General features: G+C 45.5%; 1 protein-coding gene across 1 annotated transcript in view; it reads left to right on the forward strand.

Moving 5' to 3' along the window:
- Positions 1-26942, forward strand: part of LOC146812815 (alpha-2-macroglobulin-like protein 1) — an 820867-nt gene that overhangs the window by 407170 nt on the left and 386755 nt on the right. Inside the window, exon 18 of the mRNA XM_085615206.1 lies at positions 3220-3337. Coding sequence (XP_085471332.1) covers positions 3220-3337 — 118 coding nt within the window. The remainder of the gene's footprint in view (positions 1-3219; positions 3338-26942) is intronic.

Below are 26942 nucleotides of genomic sequence, written 5' to 3' on the forward strand. Positions count from 1 at the left end.
GCAGTCACTTCTGGCACGACGATGACGCGTCAGCATCCTCATCTCATTGCAAATCAATAATAGACATCAATGTCCAAATAACTTTCACATTTGATGTTCTTCATTGGATGCCTGCCCCCATTGTTCACACCAGTCTTCCTGATGGTAAGGTAATGTAAGTTAATGTACATTTTAGCTTAAAAATACTTTCAAACTGTAGAAATATAAACGGGATAAAGTGATTAGAAATATCTCTCCCAGACCTCTTTTTTTTTTTTTATGCAAAAAGCAGGAAATTCAGGTCAATTCTAACACATAGACTATGCATTTAGAGCATTAAATTGACATTCTGCGTTTAAGGTGTCACCCTTGGTCCAGTGTCACATCATGCACCAGGGGTGACAGGTGAGTTCATGTTTATGGTTTCTGCCATCAGGATCCTGGAGCTCCGGACACAGCCTTTTTGGCTTAATTTTTCAAAAATCTTAACCAGCCTCACTCAACATCCTTTTCGACTATGGAAGTTTTCCAACATTTCTGAAAGGAACTTGTCATGACAGAATGATTTCACTCTTTCTGAAGTGCCCTAATTGTGGCATGAAGCTGCATAGTATGTCTTCCAGAAGACCATTGTCCAGGACTTTGAAAACTGCTCATAGAAATGTCAAGGTGAACCCTGAGGGACAGGCTGAGCATCAGACTGCTTGGGCTACAAAAGAACCATCATGAGTCAGGGTTAGGAAGTAATTTACCACATACCTTAGTGCACTCTTCATGCTCTACTGACTACCCATGATGGATAGAAAGAGTGCAGAAAACCACACAGAAAACGTTATTGCTAAACAGCGCCGAAACCTATGAAATCAAATACAGGTACTGCAGCAACTTGCTGACATCGAGACAATGTTGTTCCCCATCAAGTACATCACTGGCACCATTGAGACAGCTACTATTGATGTTGAGACCACCATCATTGCCGTCACCCCTAAGAATATCGTCTCAATCTACCTTAAAAGCTCTATCTTCTGCTTCACCATCACAAGACACATCACAGACTGGCTCTGTCTCCTAAAGGAAGACCAGTATCGCATTCATGAGATTCTAAATATTCTTGAACGTATTGACCCACAAGGGATGTTACACAAGTAGTCAATTTATCTGCTACTGCTTCGCCAAGAAGATATGAGTCTCTGCAGTTTTCTCCAACTGACTCAGCTGCCCTCCTCGCACTCAGTCCAGGGAGGAACAACAACTGCCAGCTGTCCACTCCAAACACCACCCACGGCCAGTTCTCCTGCATCCACTGCCGCCTGAGCTTTGTGGTGTGGACACTTACACATGTAAAACAGGAGTTAGCAAAATCGCAGTTAGGAGTAAAACTAATGATGATAGGAATTTTGGCATACAGGATTGAGACGAGAGATTGAACTGTCTCTCTAGAGACTATCTACGGAACAAGGCTTGAGCTGAGGATAACAGGGGTCAGAAAACATACTTAGCTTTTTTTTAAATGACCTCTGTAAAAGGATATAGGGGCTTATTACGATGGTAGTCGGACGAGCGTCGAACCGCCATCGAAGCGGGACGGAGACCGGCCGACAAGGAGTTGGCAGTCCCACCCGCCATATTTTGATCAGACTGCCATGCATTGTCCCATTTGTGTTCCAATTAGGGTTTGCTGAAGGGACATCAAGTAGTTTTATGTTAGAGTGCAGATGAGACATGAGATGTGGCTGGTGCTAATGTGTGACTTTTGATGTATTTACTTTGCTGACACAATCACATTTTAATCAGTTCTTAATTTGTAAAAAAAATAAGTGGCAAGGCCCTAATCAGGAGGCTGCTTTAGCTTGCACCACCCATTGCGCCTGCCAGCACTACCAATGACTGTACCAACACAAACACTAACTATCACAGTACCTTCAAGCAGGACAATTCGGACTATTTCAGGTCCCCAAAGTTATAACAATGGCTTTGGTGACAGGAATTAATTATTTTTTGTGAATAATAAGGTAATAAACAACTTATGTTGTGCTAATTTGTAAATGAAACAAACAGTGCCACCTTGTGGCAGACTGTCATAAGTGCCGGTGTTGAAAATTAAGTGACGGTGCTCAGCACCGGAAACCACTGGCTCAAATTAAGCACTGATTTTAATTGCTGATTTATGGCTCTTTTTTTATTAAGAAAGTGCAAAATGTTTGGTTGCCTTTATTTGTCACAAAGATACTGTTTTATTTACCTATCACTTCTGCACATTCATTTCTTTTATTTTGTTTTAATGATAGCATGTTACATTTATGTTTTTTTATGAACAAAGTAAAGTGTGCAAGCACTTATGCTGTCTTTCAAAATACAGTCCCTTTGTCGGAAGTATCTACTATAGTATTCTTTTACTGTATATACTCTTCTTTGAGGGTACAGATTAACTCTGCCAATGCAGTTTGTTCAAAAAAGAGGCCCTGTTCCTGGCTCCATTCCTAAAATGTTGTTTCATTATTGGATTTCTTTGCAGAAGACAGCAGGTGACCTATTGTCTTTGCCATTGCTTGCTCTTGAATGGCATAGAAGACACTGCCGACAACTTATGTAATCATGCTTGGTACTGAGGAGTAAGCAGTGGCTGGCAAGAGACTAAGGGACAGTATAACCTATCCTGTATTCAAAAGAAAATAATGAAAAATGATCAGTGCTTAGGTGTCTATACTCTTTATGCCCCACTGCAAATCAAGATACCAAGTAGTATGCAAAGACTTGAAATTAATTTGAACTATTAGTGTATAGTGTGGTATCTCTCATGTTTCTGAGATCAAATTTTTTTCTAGCTTCAAGTTGTGTGCCATGATTTTACTGTACCTATTTATAATGTTTTTTTCCCTATATTCTATTGTAATTTTACTGATGTTTCGTTAGAATCTAAATAAATGTGTTAAACCCTCAGAAAAGTATAAATCTGCTCAAAATATCCTTGGGATTGCACCATGTCACTGTCAGGTTAGTTGTGTGCCTGTGCTGGATATGCGAATAAACAGATGAAGTCTGACCTCTTCCCCCACCCAGCCTTTGAAAATTATTAATGCTATAAAATGAATACCCTTAAACTGGGTAATAATATTTTTTATTAATCATCTCTCTGTCATTTTGTCAATATTAAGCACTTGTGGTCGTTGTAACGGTTTAGCGTAATTATTATATAAGGATCCTTGACAAGTGGGTTTGTTTTCTATATCTCCATTTTAGTCAAGGGTTTAAATGCCCCAGGTGGACCCGTGGAAATCGTGATGGACAGTGGCGCAGCTCCACAAAGTGTCCGCTCATTCTTCCCAGAGACATGGCTCTGGAGTTTGGTGCCAGTGGGGTAAGACCTAGCTTTCTGATCTTTTGCTATTTAATTTCTCACTGGCATGAAAACAGTGGTGTTGGCACACTTTTCTAAGTAGGGGTGCTGCAATCAATGCTACATTTTCCATTGGAATTCACCACTATATCTGCACAGATGTTCAGTGTTACTGATAAATCTATATAGAGCACAAACAATAATTAGAGGAAATTGGGTTTTGATGAATATTTGTCATTTGGACATCATCAAGGAAAGTGTCTTGATTTTATTTGATCCTACTAAAATGTTTGTTTCCATCATCCCACTTCAGAATTACAAAAAACCACTTCATTTGTGCTTTCCTGCTTTGTTGCGTGTTAGAAAATGCAACATCCTACAGTCTTTCTTTTCACGCCAGCAAGATTGCCTTAGAGATCAGTTTAAAAAATCTTCTCACTTTGCAGTCAGAGAAGGAAAGGTAAGCACCAATCCCTTTTGTAAAAGAATAAGCAGCAATATGTCAGAAGACTACCCTAACATTGGACACCTGTGCGACATGTGACCGGAAAAAAACAAGATTTTGAACCATCTTTAATGCTCATTCACGTTAGGAACTGCAGCATGGTTATTTTGAGGGTGCTGCAGCACACCATGGAGCCCTATATCCAGCCGGTATGCAAGAACAGTTATGTCAGGGCATCTCTAACTTTCCACTTATTTGGCCTAATTTTCCTTTCAAAAATACTGTTGGGCAGTGTTGGGACCCAGTTTCCTCCTCTATCCTAACATTAATACATTGGGCATGACTTATATTGGATGATCTCAGTCCATCAGGGGATCTCCTTCTACCGACATTACCAGACCTCAAAACATATACTCAGTAGGGCCTCAATCCTTGAGGGACAAGGAATAATTAAGATTGTTCCCAGGGGTCACAGACAGAGATGGACAGGGAATTCAAACTGGCTCTGGCAATTGAGTTGGACCAGCCGCGGGGGTGGGGAGGGGAGGGGCCTGAGAAACACTGCAGCTGCTTTTGGTACAGGGGGCTGGTATTCCAGCACTGCTGCAAAACCGCCCCCCTGTACCAAAAATGGCTCCCACTGGTTCCAAACCAGCCCCCACCCTCCCGGCCCACCAGGAAAACACCTGGTGCCCGCTACAGCTAGTCCTGCCCTCGTTACAGAATATTATTCAGAATTTGTGGACCACTTTTAGGAGCGTATGCAAGTAATGTGGACACAGAAGTTGGGTGAATATTTTGAGTAGACTCAGGAGTGTGATCATGGGTTTGGTGACATCAAACATGCTATTGTGAGAACCATGGCACTGAAGCCATTTCATCTAGAATACTCAGAGATGCAAAAATAAATTATTTACTCAATGAGAATGAGGCATGTGTGTTAGTCGAGGCAGGGTTGACACTTCTGCACTTATTTATGGGGAACAGCATTTGAAATTCATACTGACCACAAGCCATCATTTGGATTTTATCAACTGAAGAAGCTAGTAAAGCGACTCCATGCTTAGCGAAGTGAATTTATCATTTACAAGGGAAAAAACCTGAGAGTCCGGTATGTACCTGGGTTCCGACAACATTAATGCTAATTACTTATCTAGATTGCTAATCCAGGACACACAGGAGTCAATGGAGGATAAATGGGATGTGGCTAGTATGAAATTGAGTTGTGGAGAAGTGCTGAGCAATGAGAAATGGTTGATGAAAGCAGATGAAGATGAGGAACTACAGTAAATGAGAAAGTACATTTCAAAAGGATGGCTGAAGACTGCAGACAAATGTAGTAGCATCAGGAATTACAATTCAGCATGGTTGCAGTTGTCAGATTCTTGGGTATTGCGAAAAGATCACATAAACCGGTGGTCTCAGCTTCATTCAGAAGGAAGTTAGTACTGTTGTTGCATAAAGGTCACAGATGCAGGTCTGGGATGAATATAAGGGCTAAATTGAATTTTTGGTGACCAGGGATGGATAGAGACAGTCAAATGTTTGTGAGTGTGCATTACGTGTACTATGAGTGACGAAGCGCCAGTTGTTAGTGAAACTCCAGTTGTTCAACAATCATGGCAAATAATTTGTGTGGATATTATCGGCCTATATACCTGTCTGCGTGTAAGAGGAATATGCACACTCGTGTCAGTCTGTTGCTATTCAACTAGTGATCGAGGTGCAAGCAACAGAAGAGACTACATTTCTCGTAGAAGTGTTCATGAGGGTAGAAATATCCTGAGGAATTAGTGTCTGAAAATGGACCACAAGTCATGCCTAATGAGATTGAAGAATTTTTTTAAGATCATTGTATCAAACATCAAGCACTGTCTTTTATCATCAAGGAATAATGGGTTGATTGAAACATAAAACGAATGAAATGCTACAGCTAGTAGTACACTCATTTTGATGGAATGAAGCAACTCATTACTTTATTGTAGAGCAACAGGCATATGCCATATTCTTCTACAGTGAAATGCCCTTTTTGTTTGTTGAGAGATCATATGCCATGCTCTTAGATTTGTCCACTGTGGATGGGTAAGAGAAGGGTATCAACTGAGAAGGGCAGCAAAATCTTGTTACTTCAAAACTGGTGAATGGGTTTGAGGAAAAGATTTTTTCCATCCAGAAGAGAGTAGTTTGAGTGTATGGCAATTCGGTAGTCGTAGGTGGAGCAAAAGTATTGAATGTGAAAAGAGCATTCATGTGTAAGTTGAAAGAGGAGTTGTAGGATGCAAGAAAGAAGAGAAGGAGACATGAGCAATGGAGGCTCTGTCAGAGGAATGACCTGCATGGGCCAAAGACAAAGAAATATACCCAGAAGATATGTGGTTGATGCACAATTCTATGTGATAGTTGCTTATGCTGCAAAAATGTCTTGCTAATCATATGTATTTTTGTAAACAATGATTTTTGTTTTGTAATGGAGGATGATGTATTACATTCTGTTATTAGCATAACATGGCTAATGTATTCTACTAGGTTTTTGCATGGCTGTGGGAATGTAGGCGTCTAGAGGTTCTATTGGATTGTTCTAACGAAAAGGTCAGATATAGTGTTCTACGGGGAGTAAGTTGTCGCTCTGCCGTGGCTGTCCTGGATGTGTCTTGTAATGTTGGGTTTAAAAAACTTTTAATAACTTTGGATTCCACTGCTGCTCTTTTCATGATTTCGAGTTGATATCACCACAACCACCTTTCATTATAAAGATTCGTTCTCCCATCCTGTTCCACTATCTTCTAACTTGCCCTTTTCCTTGCTGGATTATCTGCTATGCTCCTTAACTACTACTCTGGTGGACCTGTGTTTGCTTCTGTTCACTTTCGGTCTCTCTCCTGACTACTCTTATCTATCCTGCAATGTCCTTTGCTCCTGGGCTAATTATTCTTTCCAAGAACTATTCATCTCACTTCTGGACTGTAACTATTACTTCTGGATTGCATATTCAAAAGAAAATGAAATGAAATCATGGATAGCCGTCTCCCCAAGACCCCATCATCTTGGATCCTGAATCATTCATCTTTCTCCTTGACCTACCTTCATCAATAATGGGCCATCTTGCTTTGACCTTACCTCCTTTTCCTCTACTGAACAGTCCACCTCACTGATCAGCTGTTCATCTCTCTTTTCTTGTCCTTCCACTTTTGAACTTTTCTTCTGTATCTTGTACCGTTCTTCTATCTCCAGAGCTAATCTTCTCACTACTGCACTGTCCTTCTCTCTCCGCAACCATTCTTCTCTTCGGATCGGTCTATGTCAGATCCCCAGTGCCCCTGAACTATCAATTGAATCTTAGTATACTATATATTGGTGGCTTTGAAGCCCTTCGGGACAAAAGGTCAATGCATAGCTGGAGTCAAAAAACCCAACACTGCTATTGGAGCTCTAAATAATAAATGATCTCTGTGCTCTCTAATGTTTACTCAATTATCTTAGTGACTGATGAATAACTGTTCCCATTGTGTGATTTTTATTAGTCATGCAGTGAGTTCTTTCAGTTTTGTACACTTTCCACCCAAGATGTCAGTGAACAATGTAATTGGTAATTTGTGTGCCACACAGAGGCAATCACAAAATGTGTAGACCCTGGGACTGATTTGGATTCGCCTGAGCCAAATATCTAAGAATAAACTTTAGAGTCTTGAACTGCTTTTTTAAAATATTGTATTTGTTTTTAATATAATATAATAGCAAGCATGATATCTAAAAATATGCTGGTAGTAATACTGATAAACTGGTATCAATGGTTTAAGGAGTACCATTGTATTAATGTTTCTACTACTTTTTCTTACACTACAAATCTCCCATATTAGTTGCGTCTGCGGCTTTTTTCTGTGCCCCGTTGTGAGTTTGGTGAACTGACGCTTGAAAATATCTCAAATTCTTTTCTGCAAATTCCCAAGTCAGGACCTTGTTCACTATTTCAGCTACTTGCTTTGCTCTGGAATTCCTTCAAGACCAAGAAAGAAAACCAAAGATCTATCCTATTTGGAAATACTTTGTCACATAGCTATGGATAAAAGCGTAATGCAGGTATCTGCAGACCAAATTTCACGTGCAAAACCAATTTATGCTGAAAGTTGACGATCAAGCTAAGTCCAAACCCCTTTACACCATCCCACAGTTATTGTATGTAAGGGAGTATGTGTAGAGCGGGCCAGCGTACAAAAAACATGGGTTTTGCCTCAAGTCAGATCTGCTCACTATTTAGCTTTGCTCCAAATCTTAACGTCAAGTGAAAGCAAGTGTACGCAAGAGGTCAAGCTTTATATTGGCTTATATACCTACATGTAGATGTGTGCTTTACTCCAAAGCACACTTCATACATGTCTGTCCTCTTTGCAGGGGTGTATCTCCAGTGCAAATCTTAAGCAAGATACTGTTGGCTCACCTAGCGCAAGGCACTGCATCGCTGATCACATCTAGATTTAGGGCCTCCTTACAATGAGGCTCGGAAAGCCTCTGAACGCATTGCGGTTTCAAAACCAGCAGCCTCATTACAATGGAAGCTGTCAGTTTTAAAACCAGACGGACATTCCGTGTGGCTTCTGACGGTCTTAAGGATCCTTTCTGCCAGTCAGAACTGGCACGTAATCCATATGCAACGCCGTGCAGGTATGAACACAAACTACTTTTTTGTGTATGGGAGCTTGTGCTGTGGCTGGTTTCCAACTGCAACACAAGCTCCCATACATAAAAGGGAGCCTGAGACCACAGCATGTTCAGTCGCATCACAATTCAGTCCTGTATCCACAACGGTGTTGGGCATACAAAAGTCCGCCCAACATCAAAATAAGGCTCATTGTGCAGGCACCACCAATAATTTTATGCGCAGGTGACTCTTACTAATTCTGGTGTCGCAGTATTTTCTGCCTCTCATGCAACACAGAAGCAACATTTATCACAAAGCACTTTATTGTGTGAAAGACAGCATGTTTGGGCCCAAAGTGTGCATGATAAGCCTTATTGTAAGAAGACCCACTAAAGCGTCACATTTATAATTTAGCCCTAATATAAGCCCTAATCTACATTTCGCATTCTAGATAGACAGCTAAGAAACAACAAAAAAACTCAAAGTGATGATCTGAGATTATGAATCAAGAAATGTGTGTAGTCTCACAACGTCTATGGAAAGACATCAACTAAAGAGTTCACTGTGAGCATTCCATTCACAGATAATAATACATTATCAATTTTAGCTATGAAATCTACTATCTTTATTTCAAAAGTGGAGTTTTGCAGAATGATTTTCTTCATGAATACACTTCAGAGGTTATGGCATATTATTTACCAGCATGTTTGATGCATGTGTGATATTTGCTACATCATATCAGTGGGAGATTCTGGCTACATCTCACTCAGAAAGAGAATACCAATCTTACACCACTATTCATAATAGCAATCTTTAAAAATTCTTTCATTTTTAAAGACCATATGTGTTGTTTGCCCACTAAAAGTATCTCTTTCCTAAGCAGTGGGTTTTAGTGACTTAATAAGGCTCTATTGAGTAAAACCTGAAAATACTCTAAAAGAATTGTCCAGTAAGGCATGGTGACAAAATTATCCAAATTATTTGCAGTTGGAAATGGATATCGAACATCTGTTAGAGCAAACTGGGCAAATGGTGCTGAAATTGGATCTTTACTAAGTCAAAAAAGGAGAGAAACATACTGGCCTGACTACGTCCACCAAAGCCAATGAAGACTTCTAATGAAGAGCCTAGAGAAAAGACAGAGAGTATTCAGACAGCTACTTTGCACAAAACAAGATTCAAATCATTTTACACCCCCACTGTCTCAAAAACATATTTTATCAAAAATGTATGACAATGAAAGAGGGATAGTTGAAACAGAAAAATATGCAAGTAAAAGCGGCACTTAGCGTTAATTTTTTAGTGCCCGCTATCGCTGGATAATATCACCTGGTTTTCTCGTTATTAACTACGCTAACCGCCTAGGCAATAAAAAATCCAGCGATAGCGGCATTTTGGGAGGTTATCGCTGGTAATGCAGCGATAAAACTACAAGGATAGGGATATCCTTGTTGATAGCCCATGGTGGATTTAGCCATGTAATCCACCTTCCATTGGATTACATGGCTAAATCTGAAAATAGCAGATGTAAAAAAGCAGCGTTAACCGTGGTTAGCGTTGCTTTTTTTGTCTCGAACAGGGTTAGCGTGAAGCTTGATAATAGGAGAAATGTCGCTTAGCGACATTTCTCCTATTATTTTGCTCTGTAGTGCCCACTTTGCATCTCATTAGAGATGCAAAGGGAAGCGTAGTGAAAAAGGGTGCTAACATGCGATTTTGCATGTTAGCACCCTGTTTTTGCCAAGGCGATATTTTTATCTCCGCTTCTTTGGCCTTCAAAGCCAAAAAAGTGGAGATAAAGCCCTTGTTAATATGCCCCAAAGTGAACAGTATTAAGTTGAGTGAAAACACTAAAGCACAGATTGGACTAGAATTGGACAGGATCAAATTGTCTGAGCCTGTCCACTTTTGCTCCAATCCTGGCTATCGGGATTGAAAATATGGTTAAATTAGCAGCTAAATGCTCAAAATACTATAGGTGCTTGGTCATTTGCATGATGTCTCTGGAATAGGGAATCTTGATAATGACCTGAGAAGGGGGGGTCACAACTTCTCCTGTGATTTATTGTATAAAAGTGGAATACTTGACTTTTAAACTTAAGATTGTTTATTGAAAGTGAACTAAAACCATTAATTTTAGAAAAACATAGGCGGACCTCAGCCACATAATCCAAAAGAAAGTTAGTGCTGGGCTTTTTCACACGATTATCAAGTTTTTACAGCTTTAGTTATCATTTTCTTTGTGCTTGCTTCTAAATCAGTTCTACAAATGCAACCATTCTCATGAACAAAATCCTTTATAAACATGACCATATAATAGCATTTCAGCAAACACAGTTTGGTGAACAATAATTCATGGCTTCATATTTTTGCTACAAAATCAGTTTTAAAAATCAGCTTCCACTGGCTTTGATTTTCTATGCAGTCAGCATTATGAATTTAACAATACTGCCTAAAAGAGGTCATCAGTACTATTAAAACGGGTGTTACTTTTCTGGTGTTCTGACAAAATAAAGTCAAAAAAATATTGTGAGACACAAATGATGTGCCTTAAATATCATGATGTGAAACAATATCATGGTTCAGCATATCATAGGTAAGATTATAATTTTTTAATATTGTGGTTAAATATGTTATTGTGTTTATTGTTGTAATGTAAGTTACTTTTTTAGTGTATTTTTTGTTTTAATATATTGTGTTTGCTTTTAAATTGTTTGTATTTTGGTGCAATATTTTGAAAAGGGAGATGTGTTCGTAGGGCAGGGAGTAAATAAAAAATAGTAATTTCCAAAGTTGGTTATGTTTCAAATTCTTGTGTTGATTTGTTTTTAATTTATAAACTGTTAATAAAAATGTTAATGAATTTATTTATATTTGTTATACTTTTTTAGTTATACTTTTTTTATTTATTTATAATTGAAAATGTTATTTGTTGTATGTATAAAGTATTAAAATAATTAATATTATTTAATTTTGTTTAGTATCGCAATATTTTCTAAGATTTTTTTTTTTTTTCAAGAAGAAACCTTTATTACACATTAAAGAGTTACAAACAAGGGCCTACAACCACAAGGGCCGGCCGCTAGAAAGCTCGGGAGCCAGCAAGGCAACTCCATACATTCAAATGAATCAGAAGCAAGAGCTCCCGAAAGTTCGAAAGCACATATAACAGGCCGCGGCCATAGTCCAAGAGCAATCGAAAAGGACGGTTTCATATTTTCTAAAAAAAAAAGGAAAAAAAACCAACAATAACACACAAACAAGGCAATGAGAGTCCGAAATAGCAGCGTGCGCTCCCCAGGACGGGGGAAGATCCACATTATCTAGAATAACTCTTGACAGGAGGTGGTAGTGGGGGGCGGCGGAGAAGAGGACAAAGCATGCACAATTACGTAGAATGTGATTTTCTAAGATTTCTAATCTAATTTTTGGTTTGTAATTAGATCAAACTGTTTTTGTTTTTTGCAATTTATCCTATATTTTTATTAAATATTTTGAATGTAATTAATCTTCATAGAAGGATTGCTTTTCAGTTTTTTAATTTCTTTATATTTAATTTAATATTTAACTTTTTTATTCAAAAATGTTTAACGTACTGTGGTTATTAATCTTATGTATGTAGTAAATCTTTGGTATCTATTTTGGTAGTTAGCCAAATGTCATTTTGTTTAGTGTGTTATTATTTGGAATAACTCAAATATATGTATTTCTTCTTTTTTTTAAAGTAGTGTCCATTAGAAATTTGTGGTTTTAGGGAATTTTTAAATTAAGTAGAGCATTTTCCTTAATGTCTTTATGTTTGGAGAGGGAATAGTAAATTGAAGCTGCTGAAGTCCAACACTTTCCCCAGTGTGGTTAAGTTTGGAGTGGGAATGGTAGATTCTGACCTCCCTCATCCCTACCCCTCTCCAAAGTTCAGCACTTTTCCTAATGTGGTTAGGTTTGGAGTCAGACTAGTAATTTTGAGCATCCTGAGCCAAACATATTCTTCAATATGGTTACATTTGGAGTTGCAATAATTAATTGGAACCACCCAAAGCCCAACACTTTCCCCACAGGAGTTAAGTGTGGAGTGGGAGTAGTAAATCTGGGACCCCCAACAACCAATACTTTCTCTAATATGTTTAGTTTAGATTTAGTGCCAGAATAGTAAATTGTATCTCCCCAAATCAAACATTTTCTACAATGTGGTTCAGTTTGGAGTGGGAATCGTAAATCTTAATTCACCAAAGTTCAACATTTTCCACAATGTGGTTAACTTTGTGGTGCAAATATTAACTCGTATCTCCAACACTTTCCCCAGTGTGGCGCAGACTGGAGTGGAGATAGAAAATCTGCACTCCCTAAGGTCCAACACTTTCCCCAAAGTGGTTAATTTCGGAGTGGCAATAGTAACTCTGAACTCCTCCAAAAGTTCAATAATTTCCTTAATGCAATTGTAATATCATTGATGTGGTGCTTATGCCAAGCAGGATGCTGCTCTGGGACTTAAGATAGTGATTAGGCCACTGCTATTAGTTATTTTTCGTTATTGGGATTAGGCTTGTGCACTCAAGCAAACCATTTCATGCATTCACTGCAATTTCTTTGAGGTAGATTAAAGTAATAGGAGTTAGGCATGAATATTAGTAGGTAAAGTAGGTTATCTGAGTTCATACAGATGTTTGGTGGGGCTAATACATGAGCTAGAGGAGGTTAGGTCATGTTAGGTTGCCAGAGTATCGCTTTCCCAAAAAAAAGAGAGGTTATGATGTTTGAAATGATTTGTTGGCAATTTGTAGAAATACATTAATCAAGATCAAGGCAAACATGCATGTCACTTCGAGAAGGGTTTCTAAACAGACGATGGAAATGAAGGCGAGAGACATCTATAGGGAAAGAGGAGAGGTGATCATCCTACGTTTTAAGTGGATATCAGTTTTTCATTTTGGATTTGAGGAAAATAGAGGACATTTATTGAGATAGCATGCAATCTGAGGATGCATGACAGTAGAAACAACATTATTTGCATGTGAAGATAGTGGTTATATTTGGAGTGTGAATAGTCAATCCGAAGCCCTTAATGTCCAACACTTTCCTCAATATGGTTAGGTTTTAAGTGAGAAAAGCCCATCTGAACTACTCAAAGTCCAACACTTTCCCCAATGTGGTTACATTTATAGTGAGAGTAGTACATTTGAATAACTCAAAGGCCAACACTTTTCCCAATATGATTAATTTTGGTGTGCGCATAGTAAATTTGACCCCCCTGCAAATTCCAACATTGTGGTTACATTTGGAGTGGGAATAGTAAATCTGAAACCATCCAAAGTCCAACACTTCCCCCCATGGTTAGGTTTGTAGTGTGGTAAAGTTTGGGAATAGTAAATCTGATCCTCACAAAGTCCCTCAGTGTGGTTAAACCTGGAGTAGGGATATTACATCTGAACCCCACCCCCAAAGGTCTAGAGGTAGAATAGTAAATTGTATTTCCCCAAAGTCAAACATTTTTCCCAATGTGGTTAAATTTTGGAGTCAGTTCAGTAAATCTGAACCCATCAAAATCCAACATGTTCCCTAATCAGGTTAACATTACAGTGTTATATACATTTTTGAAACACCTCTTTTGATATATTCCATTTTAATAACTACCACAAGTTGTTTGGATGTACATTTTACATAAAACAGTTTTGTTAGTTTTTTTAAACATAGGAAATGTTATGACATATTTAAATGCTATTCAGTAATATATAAACATTAATAAATAAAAACTAAGATTATTTTGCTTCGACAGTAAAATATTTATATTTTTATTTTTTCACCATTTTATTTACACTTCCTTTGAATTAGGGCCTGATTTAGATCTTGGCGGATGGGTTACTCTGTCACTACGGTGACGGATATCCTGTCCACCAAAATATAAATCCCACAGGATATAATGGAATTTATATTTTGGCGGACAGGATATCAGTTGCCATTGTGACCGAGAAACCCATTCACCAAGATCTAAATCAGGCCCTAAGGGACCGAGTACGAGTTTGACGGTGCGGCAGCGGGACAACAGCACCGCAAAACCTGCGTAAAAACCACCTGCCAAATAATGACTTTCCTTGTCATTGGCAGGCAATTCCTTTGGCGTTCCCACTGTGGTGCCTATAAAATAGGCACTACAATGGGAACGTCAAAAAACAGTTCCACCACGGCATAGACTTAAAAGTTCATGCTGTGTTGGAACTTCTGTGCATGCACACAGGGGGGCACTTGTTGTGACCCCCTGTGTGCGTCCTCAGGGTGTGAGGCACAAGGGTGCACTGTAGGCCCCCCTTTGTTTCTTCTCTGCCAGGGTTTTCATGGAGGAAGAAACGCCATGAAAAACCTGGCAGAGAGGAAACTCATAATATGCTTGGCAGTCCTGCCAAGCATATGGATGCCTCTGGACCACCACGCCACCGCCAAGGAACGGCGGTTCCCTGGCGGAGTCAGCACTCCCAATGTGGCCTCACCACTAGGGTCATAATGTGGCCGCCACCCCACCACGAGCCTGGTGGTCTGAGGACCACCAGACTCGTAGTTAGGACTCTGGTGGTCGTGGTTTCCTATTGCTGGTGTTTAATTCCAGTTAGACTATTTTAAACTCATTTTCTAAGAATTTAGTGGCAGTGGGAGTTGTTCAGAGTTAGTTTGGCTAGTATTTGTGATTGGATGTCATTTTAATGTATTTTTATTTACTAAACGTGTGTTTGTTTACGCTACTGCTATACACCTTATAGTATAAAATAATGTTTATTTGTATTCAGTATATGTGTTCTATGTGTTACGATTGATTTAATTATTTCTTTACTGTGCTTTGGTTTGTCCTGGGTATGTAAGTGTTTTTGGGTGGGTTTATTTTGTTTTTCCCTACAGTGTTTATTTTTTAACCTGGATGTGTTATAATTATCTGTTCAAGGAAAAAGACTTGATTATTACCCAAAGTTGTTTTTTACTTTTTCCATAATTTCTTGGGTTGTTAGTAAAGAGTCTTACTTTGAATGGTAGGAGTTCACGCATTAGTTTAGTTTGTTTCTTCTTGTTAACTTGGCTGACCAGTACTTTCTTTTTTAGAAAGCATGTTTTTGCTCAATTGAAGCTATCCTTGTAGTGAAGATTAAGGTGCCGATCACGATCCGGTAAAAAATGTCCCCGTACGACTCGTATCGGGTCTTTTTACCGTACGAATCGTACAAGTGCCGTACGAACTGGCAATCACGATTCGCATGGTAAAAAGTCCATACGAACCGCACTGGGAATATTTCCCCATACGTCCCCGGGTCGGAAAACGTGTCCGACACGTCCTCGGACGATTCACCGTACAAACGTGAAAGGTGAACTCCGACCGGGGAATCACGATCCATCCCGGGCGTCCGAATGTACAACCATATGGTGAAAAGACCGTCCGCACCGAACTCCCATAACAACCATGGAGACGTCCAAACAGGTGCCCGGTACGTGCCGTACCCCCCCAGCCCCCGTAGGTACGCGCCGACCCCCCCCCCCCAGCCCCCGTAGGTACGCGCCGACCCCCCCCCAGCCCCCGTAGGTACGCGCAGACCCCCCCCAGCCCCCGTAGGTACGCGCCGACCCCCCCCCAGCCCCCGTAGGTACGCGCAGACCCCCCCCCAGCCCCCGTAGGTACGCGCCGACCCCCCCCCAGCCCCCGTAGGTACGCGCCGACCCCCCCCCAGCCCCCGTAGGTACGCGCCGACCCCCCCTGTGTGTACACCCGTGTACGGTGCGTACCCCCCCGTGTACGCTCGAGTCGTACCCCCCCGTGTACGCTCGAGTCGAACCCCCCCGTGTACGCTCGAGTCGAACCCCCCCGTGTACGCTCGAGTCGAACCCCCCCCGTGTATGTACGGTGCGTACCCCCCCGTGTACGCTCGAGTCGTACCCCCACCCGTGTATGTACGGTGCGTACCCCCAGCGCGTAGCGCTGGGGGTACGCACCGTACATACACGGGTGGGGGTACGACTCGAGCGTACACGGGGGGGTTCGACTCGAGCGTACACGGGGGGTACGCACCGTACATACACGGGGGGGTTCGACTCGAGCGTACACGGGGGGGTACGCACCGTACATACACGGGGGGGGTTCGACTCGAGCGTACACGGGGGGTTCGACTCGAGCGTACACGGGGGGGTACGACTCGAGCGTACACGGGGGGGGTTCGACTCGAGCGTACACGGGGGGGTACGACTCGAGCGTACACGGGGGGGTTCGACTCGAGCGTACACGGGGGGGTTCGACTCGAGCGTACACGGGGGGGTTCGACTCGAGCGTACACGGGGGGGTTCGACTCGAGCGTACACGGGGGGGTACGACTCGAGCGTACACGGGGGGGGTTCGACTCGAGCGTACACGGGGGGGTACGACTCGAGCGTACACGGGGGGGGTTCGACTCGAGCGTACACGGGGGGGGTTCGACTCGAGCGTACACGGGGGGTATGCACCGTACACGGGTGTACACACAGGGGGGGTCGGCGCAAACCTACGGGGGCTGGGGGGGGGTCTGCGCGTACCTACGGGGGCTGGGGGGGGTCGGCGCGTACCTATGGGGGCTGGGGGGGGGGGGCGGCGCGTACCGGGCCACCTACTCTGGTCGATTCGCGCCGTACTTCGCTTTTGCGGCACTTTTTGGGTGCCGTGAAAATATTGCCGTCCGGACTGCTGTCGGTTCGAATCGTAATTCCTGGTTCGTGAAACGCTGCCTGAAAGCGTCCCGAGGTCACGTCGCAGCATTCCCGGATCACATTCGTATGTATATTTTCGTCGGTCGGTGTTTTTTACGATTCGTACGGAAATGGTGTTTCCGTGCGAATCGTAATTCCATGTTTGTAAAGTTTTACAACCGGGTACGAGTCGGACGGGGAATTCGCTCCGACCGACGGTTCGTACGCGGTTTTTAACGGATCGTGATCGGCACCTAATTATTTTAAAGGAGCAAAAAAATTAATACGGCACATATGTACAGTATTAATTTTTTTGCTCCTTTAAAATCATTAATCTTCAGCTCTCTAACCATAAGTGCTCTCCTTAGGATCACTTTATTATTGGACCTTTTGGCCACACCCGAACCATTGTTTTTTTACCGCATATTTCACCCCAGGTTCACGTATTGGGGTACCCTTGTTTTTCTTAAAACTTTGGGTTTCTAGGGCAGACACTATGGTGCCGATTCAGATCCGTGAAAAATATTCCCCGTACGACTCATATCCGGATTTTTTACCGTACGAATCGTACAAGTCCCGTACAAACTGGCAAGTACGATTCGTATGTCAAAAATCCATTTGAATCGCATTGGGAAAATTCCCCAACACGTCCTCGGGTCGGAAACAGTGTCCGACGCGTCCCCGGACGGTTTTACGAACGAATCGGGAAACTGAAGTCGAGCGCGCAAGTACGATCCGTCCTGTCCGTCCGAATTCACAACCGTATGGAAAAAACACCGTACGGACCGAACTCCCATACCAACCATGGAGACGTCCAAACATGTGCCCGCATATGCGCCGAACACTCCCCAGCCCACCCCCCCATGTCCGCACCGTACCCCCATGCCCCCCATGTCCGCACCGTACCCCCACCCCACCCCTGTAGGCACGGAGCGTACCCCCACCCCGTGTAGGTACGGAGCGTACCCACACCCCCGTAGGTACAGAGCGTACCCCCACCCCACCCCGGAGGTACAGAGCGTACCCACACCCCCGTAGGTACGGAGCGTGCCCCCACCCCACCCCGTAGGTACGGAGCGAACCCCCACCCCGTGTAGGTATGGAGCGTCCCCCACCCCACCCCGTAGGTACGGAGCGTACCCCCACTCCACCCCGTAAGTACGGAGCATACCCCCACCCCACCCCGTAGGTACGGAGCGTACCCCCACCCCATAGGTACGGTGCGGACCCCCACCCCGTTGGTGTGGAGCGTACCCCCACCCCCGTAGGTACGGTGCGGACCCCCAGCGCTACGGGCTTGGGTTTCGCACCGTACATACGGGGTGTGGGTACGCTCCGTACCTACGGGGTGGAGTGGGGGTACGCTCCATACCTACGGGGTGGGGTGGGGGTATGCTCCGTACCTACGGGGGTGTTGGTACGCTGCGCCGTACCCTCGTTTCCTGTATGTACGGCATGTACCCCCAGGCCCCTACACCCTGCCCATGCCTGTACGCACCCTACCCCAGGCCCCTACACCAGCACCCTCACCCAGCATTGCGCATGTACGAGTCGTACCAAGCCATAGCAAATGTGAGCACTGTACAACAACATGGCCGATGTACGCACCTTACAGACGCGACAAACACACGTACTGAACCAGGACACTGCAAAACACCACAAGGAGAGTCCATTCGAATCGCACAACACCACAAAACACATCCGTCAAGCCTAAAGACATCCAATACACTGACCTGCAACAGCCAAAAAGGTAAACAGAGGCCCAAACACAACCACTCCTTATAACACACCCACCCAAAGTTCAAACACAGCCACAACCACAAATGGACCAAAAAAAAGGGCCCACACACACAAACCATGAGCCTTTGCAACAGACCCACTGCTGCCAGACCCCACAGACAACCCACAGCACCATACTTGACCCTGACTACACCTTACACTTGCACACCTTCACACAACCACCTTCACAAACACCCCCTCATCACATTCACACACACACCTTCACAACCACACACCCACACCCACACCCCACACCATGCCCACAGACAAGAATCCAAAGTTCACAACAGTGGAGCTGACGATCCTTGTCGACAAAATCATCAGAGTCGAGCCACAGCTCTTTGGAACATTGGTCAGACAGACCAGCGTATCAGCAAAATCAGCCATGTGGCAGAGGATCGTCGAGAGGGTGAATGCTGTTGCGCCCATCAGAAGGACCAGGCATGAATGCCAAGCCAGGTGGTACGATCTGCAGAGGACGGTCAAGAGAAAAATGACAGATGAACATAACCAGGGGAACATCACTGGAGGTGGTCCGCCCCGCAGACCGGTACACTACCATCCCTGGGAGGAGAAGGTGATGCGCACGCTGCCGCCGGTGGGAGTACACGGAGTAGTAGGAGTCGCCGAGCCTGGTGAGTACACAAACAACTCACCTCACATGGGGGAACCGCATCAACAACCCAACTGCCAATAATGCACACAACTACCCCAAAGCCATCACCGGACACAACCATACTCCAAAAACATGCACATGCCACTAGCGGCTCCATGCCCCATGCACCAAGCAAGGCCATGCCAAGTCACAGGCCACACAAAACATCAACACAAGACAGGATGTACGTGATGCCGGGAGGGTGGGCCTCCAAAAATACATTGTGCAACTCAGGAGCAGACACCAATGCCCTCAGCCCATATGGCCTAGGGCACAGCTATACAAACAGTGTGTCCCGACACTGTACAGTGTCGCCTGAACATGGTGGCCGCGTCGCAGGATGACATGGGAATGAAGGCCCAATTTGCACATAACAGCAGCTAATGAAGAGGCATCACTGTGAAAGAGTGTCAGCACACACCGCCGCACCAGCGCCAGACTCAGAGACACTGTGCCCAATGGGGGCCGGGAGATACTAAACAAAGCCACATGAACAAGCCAATGGTCTTTGAAAGACCTGCAAAGTGTGTGTGCCCAGGAAGCTGGGCTGAGGTGACAGAGGGTGACAGACAGACGGAGGGAGAGGGAGAGAGAGGGAGAGCGACAGAGGGAGACAGACAGAGGGAGGAGGGTGACAGAGGGAGGGACAGAGGGAGACAGACAGAGGGAGGATGGTGACAGAGGGAGGGAGAGAGGGAGACAGAGGGAGACAAAATCACCCTTGGGTGGTGTGGCCATGTCCGCTCATCAGCAGGTGGACTGTGTGCATGTTGACAAGGTCTGGCAGTGCGTGAAACACCCCTTTTACTTTTGGAAATCACTGGGCCATGTGTCAAACTGTGCACGAGTAGATCCTTGCTGCAGGCACAAACCTAACCCTACACCCAGTATACCTACTCACTGTGTTTGTTAGAACCCAGTCACAAATGCATAACTTACCTACCTGCATTCTCCAATAGAAATAAAAAAGCACCATTTGGCCACGTACAGTGCAACACGTAAGCCTGTTCTGCATCGCTCGCTACGCACGCTCGCTACACTGCTCACTGCGTTAAAAAATGATGCAACAACAAAGAGTGTGTCACACAAAGGAAAAGTGTTGATAGCTGTGGCCAAGGGACATACCCATGCACCATGCACAATGCACAGGGACTTGCCAAGTACAGACAAGGTACATGACACTTGGCCCTGCTGTAGACAGCACAAGGCAATCCTGTGACCACTGTACACTCAAACACCCACTCCACATGCCACCTACCTACCACAGTAACTCACATTCACTGTCATGCCAGCATGCACCAGGAGGGGATAGACACATCACCTGGTAGGCGCAATGACAAATCACACCACACCCAACAGCATGCCCGGTCACCCCCCCTCCTCACACAAGCACACACGCCCGGGGCAGCCAACCCAAATTGGCACTCCCACAATGGATATGTGACACAACAAGACCAATCCATTGCCAAATAAGCATCCCAACACTCATTAGACAGGCCAAATAACCAGGAGTACATATCAATCTGTCCCCCGCAACATACCCATCCACAAGTGCACTGTGAGAGGAATGCTAGACATATCCAACTACCCAGAGGAACTGTGCCAACTTGAATATGTATGAAACATGGATGTCGCATGAAACATCATTAACATTGTCTCTCTCTCTCACACACAGGGCAACGTTGTCGATCTCCCCCCAACACTGCGGGGGAAGAGTCAAAGGACCAGGCTCGGCGTGACGATGATCCCACCGGCAGCGACGACTCTCACCACCCCGTGGACAACCCCGACCAACCTGGCCCCTCTGGTGCCCAAGAACCTCCAGCACCTGCGTCAGGTACAACTGTGCCAACCACCACCCCCATTCCTGCCACATCCCAGGAAACACACAGGAGCCCTGCTGGCACACAACGCAGCCAGTCTGCCCAGGAGGGACAAGGTACTCCAGGCACCCAGGAGGAGGCAGGCTTCCCCGCAAATGCCATCCCTCAGGGGTCCCGGAGACCCGATGTGCCCACAACGGCAGGCCAGGCTCAAGTGGGCAGTGGTGGCGGGAGTGGAGGGCGGCGGAGGCGTGAACCTGACCAGACAGCTGAGGAACCGGTTATGACACAGGTCCGCAACATCCTGGACACATACCGGCGTGACACCAGGGGCATCAGCCAGGTAGTGGAGACCCTCAATGAGATCAAGAACATGCAGGCCGAGCAATATGCCAGTCAACAGCAACACCAAGGACGGATGGAGGCAAGACAGGCTGAGCTCGTGGCGGTGCTAACGGACCTGAACCGTTCACTCCGTCGGATTGCCGACAACATGGGCAACCCTCCCTGTGACACCAGGCGAAGATCAGCAGCAGCCACAGGGAGGGATCAGGAGGAGGAGAATTCGTCCGACGGAGCATCACAGACATCGTCACGGCCTGCTTCTAAGGGTCCCCAGAGGAAGGTGGGTCGTCCACGCAAAAGACCGTGAGAGTCAGCGGACCATCACCATCTCCCAGGTCACCTGGCCTGGCACCTGGCCCTCTGGCGCAACAGCAGTACCTCGGACAATGACATTGTCTGCCACATGGAGTTGCTGGTCACAGTCTGACCAATGTTGACAAAGACTGTGGCATGGACTCTGATGACTTCCAATGGCAAGGATCCCATCTCCCCCTGTGAGCTTTGGATTCTATTCCCCCGGTAGAGCACCTAATTTCACCTACCAAGACACGTACCCCACCGCAAATAAATATATCTTTTTTGGTCATGAGACGTTGCTGTCATTTTGCATTATTCAACAACATATGTGTGTGGAAATGTCAAACTATGCCTGAGTGTTGAACTAACTCCAGCCATCCATACCCTGGGATCAGAGTATGGTACAGGACACACATGGGTCACAAGGTATCATCCAATACAGACATGGCGCACCATACTCACCCATGATGGGCCCAACCAGTTGAGGGGGTGCCTGCACAACTGTGCGGACAGACCTATTTCGAAGAGCAACAGTCATGCGCAGAGGTCAGGGATCATGTGGAGTGTCCTGGGGTGGGAGTCCCAGGTATGTGTAGCCAGGTGGGAGAACTATGTCCTGCAATCTGGATTCAGGTGGATGTGGAGAATGGTGGCCAGGCCAAGGTTGGATGCATGGAGATGGCACAATGGGGTCTTGGATGACAGTGCCACAAGGTTGTGTTGGGGTCGTGGTGGCGGCCTGCATCCTGAGTGTGGGCGTGGATTGTGAAGGTCATCCTGCAGCTGACAGTGATCCATTGCAGCTATCTCTGTTGGACGGCGATGTGGCTGGGTCGGCGGATGTTGAAGCAGAGCTGTGCAGATGCACCCTGGATGTGGAAAAGTATCATGGGAGTTGTAACGTACTTCTCCGTAGAGTGCAGGGTAGGGTTAGACACGGATGTTGTAGTTGACCTTGGGGATGGTCTGTCTTGCCTTGAGGTGGATCGAACTGTGGATCTTGTGCATGATGCAGAGTGTGCTGAAGCCTGAGGTACAGATGCTGGAGATCAGCATAGCACATGTGAGCAAGCAATCCATGATGCACACCAGCTTGTGTGCGTGGACACTGTCTGCCTGTGCAGGGCCCTTGCGGGTGGGACACAAGCAGTTGACCCAGCTGTAAGGGGACAATCCGCAGATGAACACCTCAGTCGTGTACAAGTCCAGCATCAGGTGGCCGATGTTCAGCCATCTGCCAATGGATACCATGCATTATTCAATATGAGAACTGGCAAGGACTGCGTCTTTGGGGAGGGTGAGGAGCACCTGGCTGGCAATGGGACACCAGATGATGATGAGATGCAGTGCGCATGTCATGGTGTAGAGGGGGATCCTGGACACATTGTAGACTGACACGCTGAGACATGATACCTGTGCCATGTGTCCCACAACGACACCACTCCCATGGCCTTGTTGGGGCACAGAGCCGGTGGGGAGTAGGAGGGACATGACCTGGTTGGTGTGACAGGGCCTGGAAGGCGTGCCAGCGATGTGTAGGCAGTTGGAGTTGCACACTCATTATGCAAAGGGGTTGTGTGGGCGATGAGTGCATGCCTGAGTGCATGCAACAGATGTATTGGATGGACATTGCTTGGTGGGTGGCCTCAACATCATGGTGTAGTGTGATGTGGCACATGCAAGGACATGAGGCACGTGCAATGTGCACGTAGCATGTGCAGACAGTCCAGCCTTTGCCACCGCATACTGTGTCACACACAAGCAGATTACACCAAAATGAATGGGTGGAGGGAGGAAGGGGGGTGCATCGTAGAGGCGTGTGTGTGAGGGCAAATATAGAAACTCTGTGTGCCCTTGCTGCAGGGCCTGCAGCAGCATGCGCCATGTCCTGAAAACCATGCCACAAGTTGCACACAAGCATGTCAGAAAGGACCACTGCAAAAGGTGTATGATAAGGAAGGAGTGTCTGGTTCAACATGGCACACACACAGACAATGGATGCACATGCAGAAAAGTGGCTGTTGTGGGGACTGAGATGCCAAACTACCTACACAACTATGTACATCATGCACAATACCTATCATAATCCCTGACAAACAGCTTGCATCTTGCTACTCTACACATAGACTCATATGCACAATCTGTGATAACTATGCCAGACATGCAGCATGCACAGTGGCAAGAGACCTGCATTGACAGAGACGAGGCACCTTGGAGGCTGAGGGACACCTTTATTAGTCATGCTTGCCGGAAGGCAAATGCATCTATATTAACAGATGCACAGGTCATGTGGATGAACATGTGGGACCTACACTGGCACCCCCCTTTGCACCACAGATGCAGGAAATCCATTGAACTGGCACACAAGTAATGGGTTTGAGGCAAACACCCCGTGCTGCTCACGGAGAGGCTGCTATTCACCATTGAGCCTCTAATGGGGATGTCCCACACTATGTCAACCCGGTGCATCCCGTATGTTTCCGAGGTCAGTGTTACACACATTGATGCCTTCATCACAATCCACAATCACATTACAGATGACTGTCACCAAGTGTGACTATCACTTCAGGTGAATCAAGCTCAATGTCATGTGCCCCATGGTGATTCTACATGTATGCAAAGTAACCAAACATGAACAGGAGCAGTGCACACACATTCCAAACAAATAGCACACCCAAAAAGCCTTGCTGCATCCCTTACCCTAAGGCGATTTTTCAACATGTCCGTGCATGTTACACTGCTTCAGCACACGTTGCTGTATTCATGAGGAATAGCAGGAGCACAAGAATGCCACCAGCAGACAGCATGCACAAATACCTGTGGATGAGAGACACACAAGAAGTGAGCCAAAAGAAGCACAACCGCATGCATGGCCATGTACTCGACACGTATAAGGTTGTCAACATGCTAGGTGAAAATAGTGTCTCATGAAAGACATTCTTTCATTACACCATCACTCGAGTGACACATCCAAACACACCTCTGACTCACTTGCCATACATGCAGATGGACCCACACATTGCAACACATGCCACACAAGGCTCAATGCGTGCACACTCAGACACTGCAACTCACCACTAAGCAAAGAAGTTGCGTATGAGCCGACTCCAGATGTCCTCTTCCTCCTCCTCCACAACATCACTAGCCTCGTGACCAAGCCCCTCATCCTCCACGGGTGGATCTTCCTGCTCATCCAGATCCAGGATGAGTGGCACAGCTTTCTCCACTGCCATGTTGTGCAGCATGCAGCACACGAGGACGATTTTGCAGACCTTCACCGGTGCATATGGGAGTGCACTGCCGGTCTTGTGGAGGCACCGGAATCGGCTCTTCAGGAGGCCAAAGGTCCTCTCTATCACTCGCCTGGTCTGCCCATGGGCGTTGTTGTACCGGTTCTGGGGTTGCGGAGAGGCGTGATCAGCCATGGCATGTTGGGATAGCCAGAGTACCCTACATGGAAACATCATGGACAGAAGTGGGTCAGGAGAAGCAGTAAGACAGAAAGATGACGCTAAATACAGGAGTAACAGAGTATACCCACCAACAAGACATGCTCGTTTGTTGCGCAGCTGCAGCATCATTTCAGGCACCCTGCTACGCCTCATGATGTAGGCATTGTGTGCTGATCCTGGAAAACGAGCACAGACATGGGAAATCACCATGTTAGCAAGACACACCACAAGGGCATTAATGGAGTGGTAATGTTTCTGGTTGCGAAAGGCTACCTCCTGTGCCTGTGGAGGTACCAAAGCCACATGTGTCCCATCAATAGACCCAATGACATGGGGCGTCCCTCCCAGGGCATAGAAGTCACCCTTGACAACTGTCAACTGCTCAGGAGTTGGGAAATGAATAAACTAATCCAGGTGAACCAACATGGCCTCTATAAAATCATGCAGGACACAGCTGAAGATGGTCTGGGACATGCCACCAACATGAGCTATGGTATGTTGAAACGTACCCGTGGCAAAGAAATGTAGGGCTGCCATCACCTTCATCATGGGTGTTAGTGCAGTAGGATACCTGTGTCGCGGTTGGAGGTGTGGTTCCAGCCGGGCGGTCAAGTTCTCAATCAACCGTTGGGTGAAGCGGTAGCGGCGTATACAGTCACGTTCCCTCAGGGCAGCCAAGTCTGGCATTGGTCGGGGGAGAGGCGGAGCCCTGCAGTAATTTGGAAGGGACAACGAAGAGTGAGAACAGTACAACAACAATGTCAATGTACTGAGCACATGTTAAACAGCCAATAGACATATGCTACATACAGAGTCAGGTCTGTGCAACATATCCTGGACACGTATGCCAGGCAGGTGACACTCCTACCAAGAGCCAGCTACAAACGTGGATTCACAAGCTCAACATGACATGGCATGAAACTAGCTGTGGGCCAGTGTAAGGCCAGTGTAAGTGAACAGGCAGACGCATTACAGGAGTGACAGACATCCGCATATGTGCAGAATAAGTATGTTCATCATACAGACAGGTTGCAGAACACTAGAGGCACAGGTTACTTGTCCGTGAAAAAAGGACAGAACACACACCTTGCCATGACGGGGTACATGTCAAGACAGATCACACATACATTGAGACTACGCAGATATGCCCTTGTCTCGCAAGTCCATGTTGGATGTATACATACACACGTTACGTCCACATGTGTCCTGGTGTGCATAATGGTGTGCCATGCCCATCTACACACAGACACATCTTGGATGCAGCAACTGCAGATGCATTTGACGGAACACCAACAGCAAGCTTATGGGAACACATGACACACACATGACATAGTCACATCGTGCCACGCCGGTAGTTACATGTCAGGTGTAATTATCCGTGTACATGGCATCAGGGGACAGTTGCGGGTGTTGTTGACTGTGCCATGCCAGTGATGCGTTGCTCAACAAGTCTGTACTACATGCACGCATGTCAAAGGTGTGAAGGGGATGTGTGGCACATAGTGC

The sequence above is a fragment of the Triturus cristatus genome, chromosome 7 (assembly GCF_964204655.1).
Source record: "Triturus cristatus chromosome 7, aTriCri1.1, whole genome shotgun sequence".
Taxonomy (NCBI): Eukaryota; Metazoa; Chordata; class Amphibia; order Caudata; family Salamandridae; genus Triturus; species Triturus cristatus.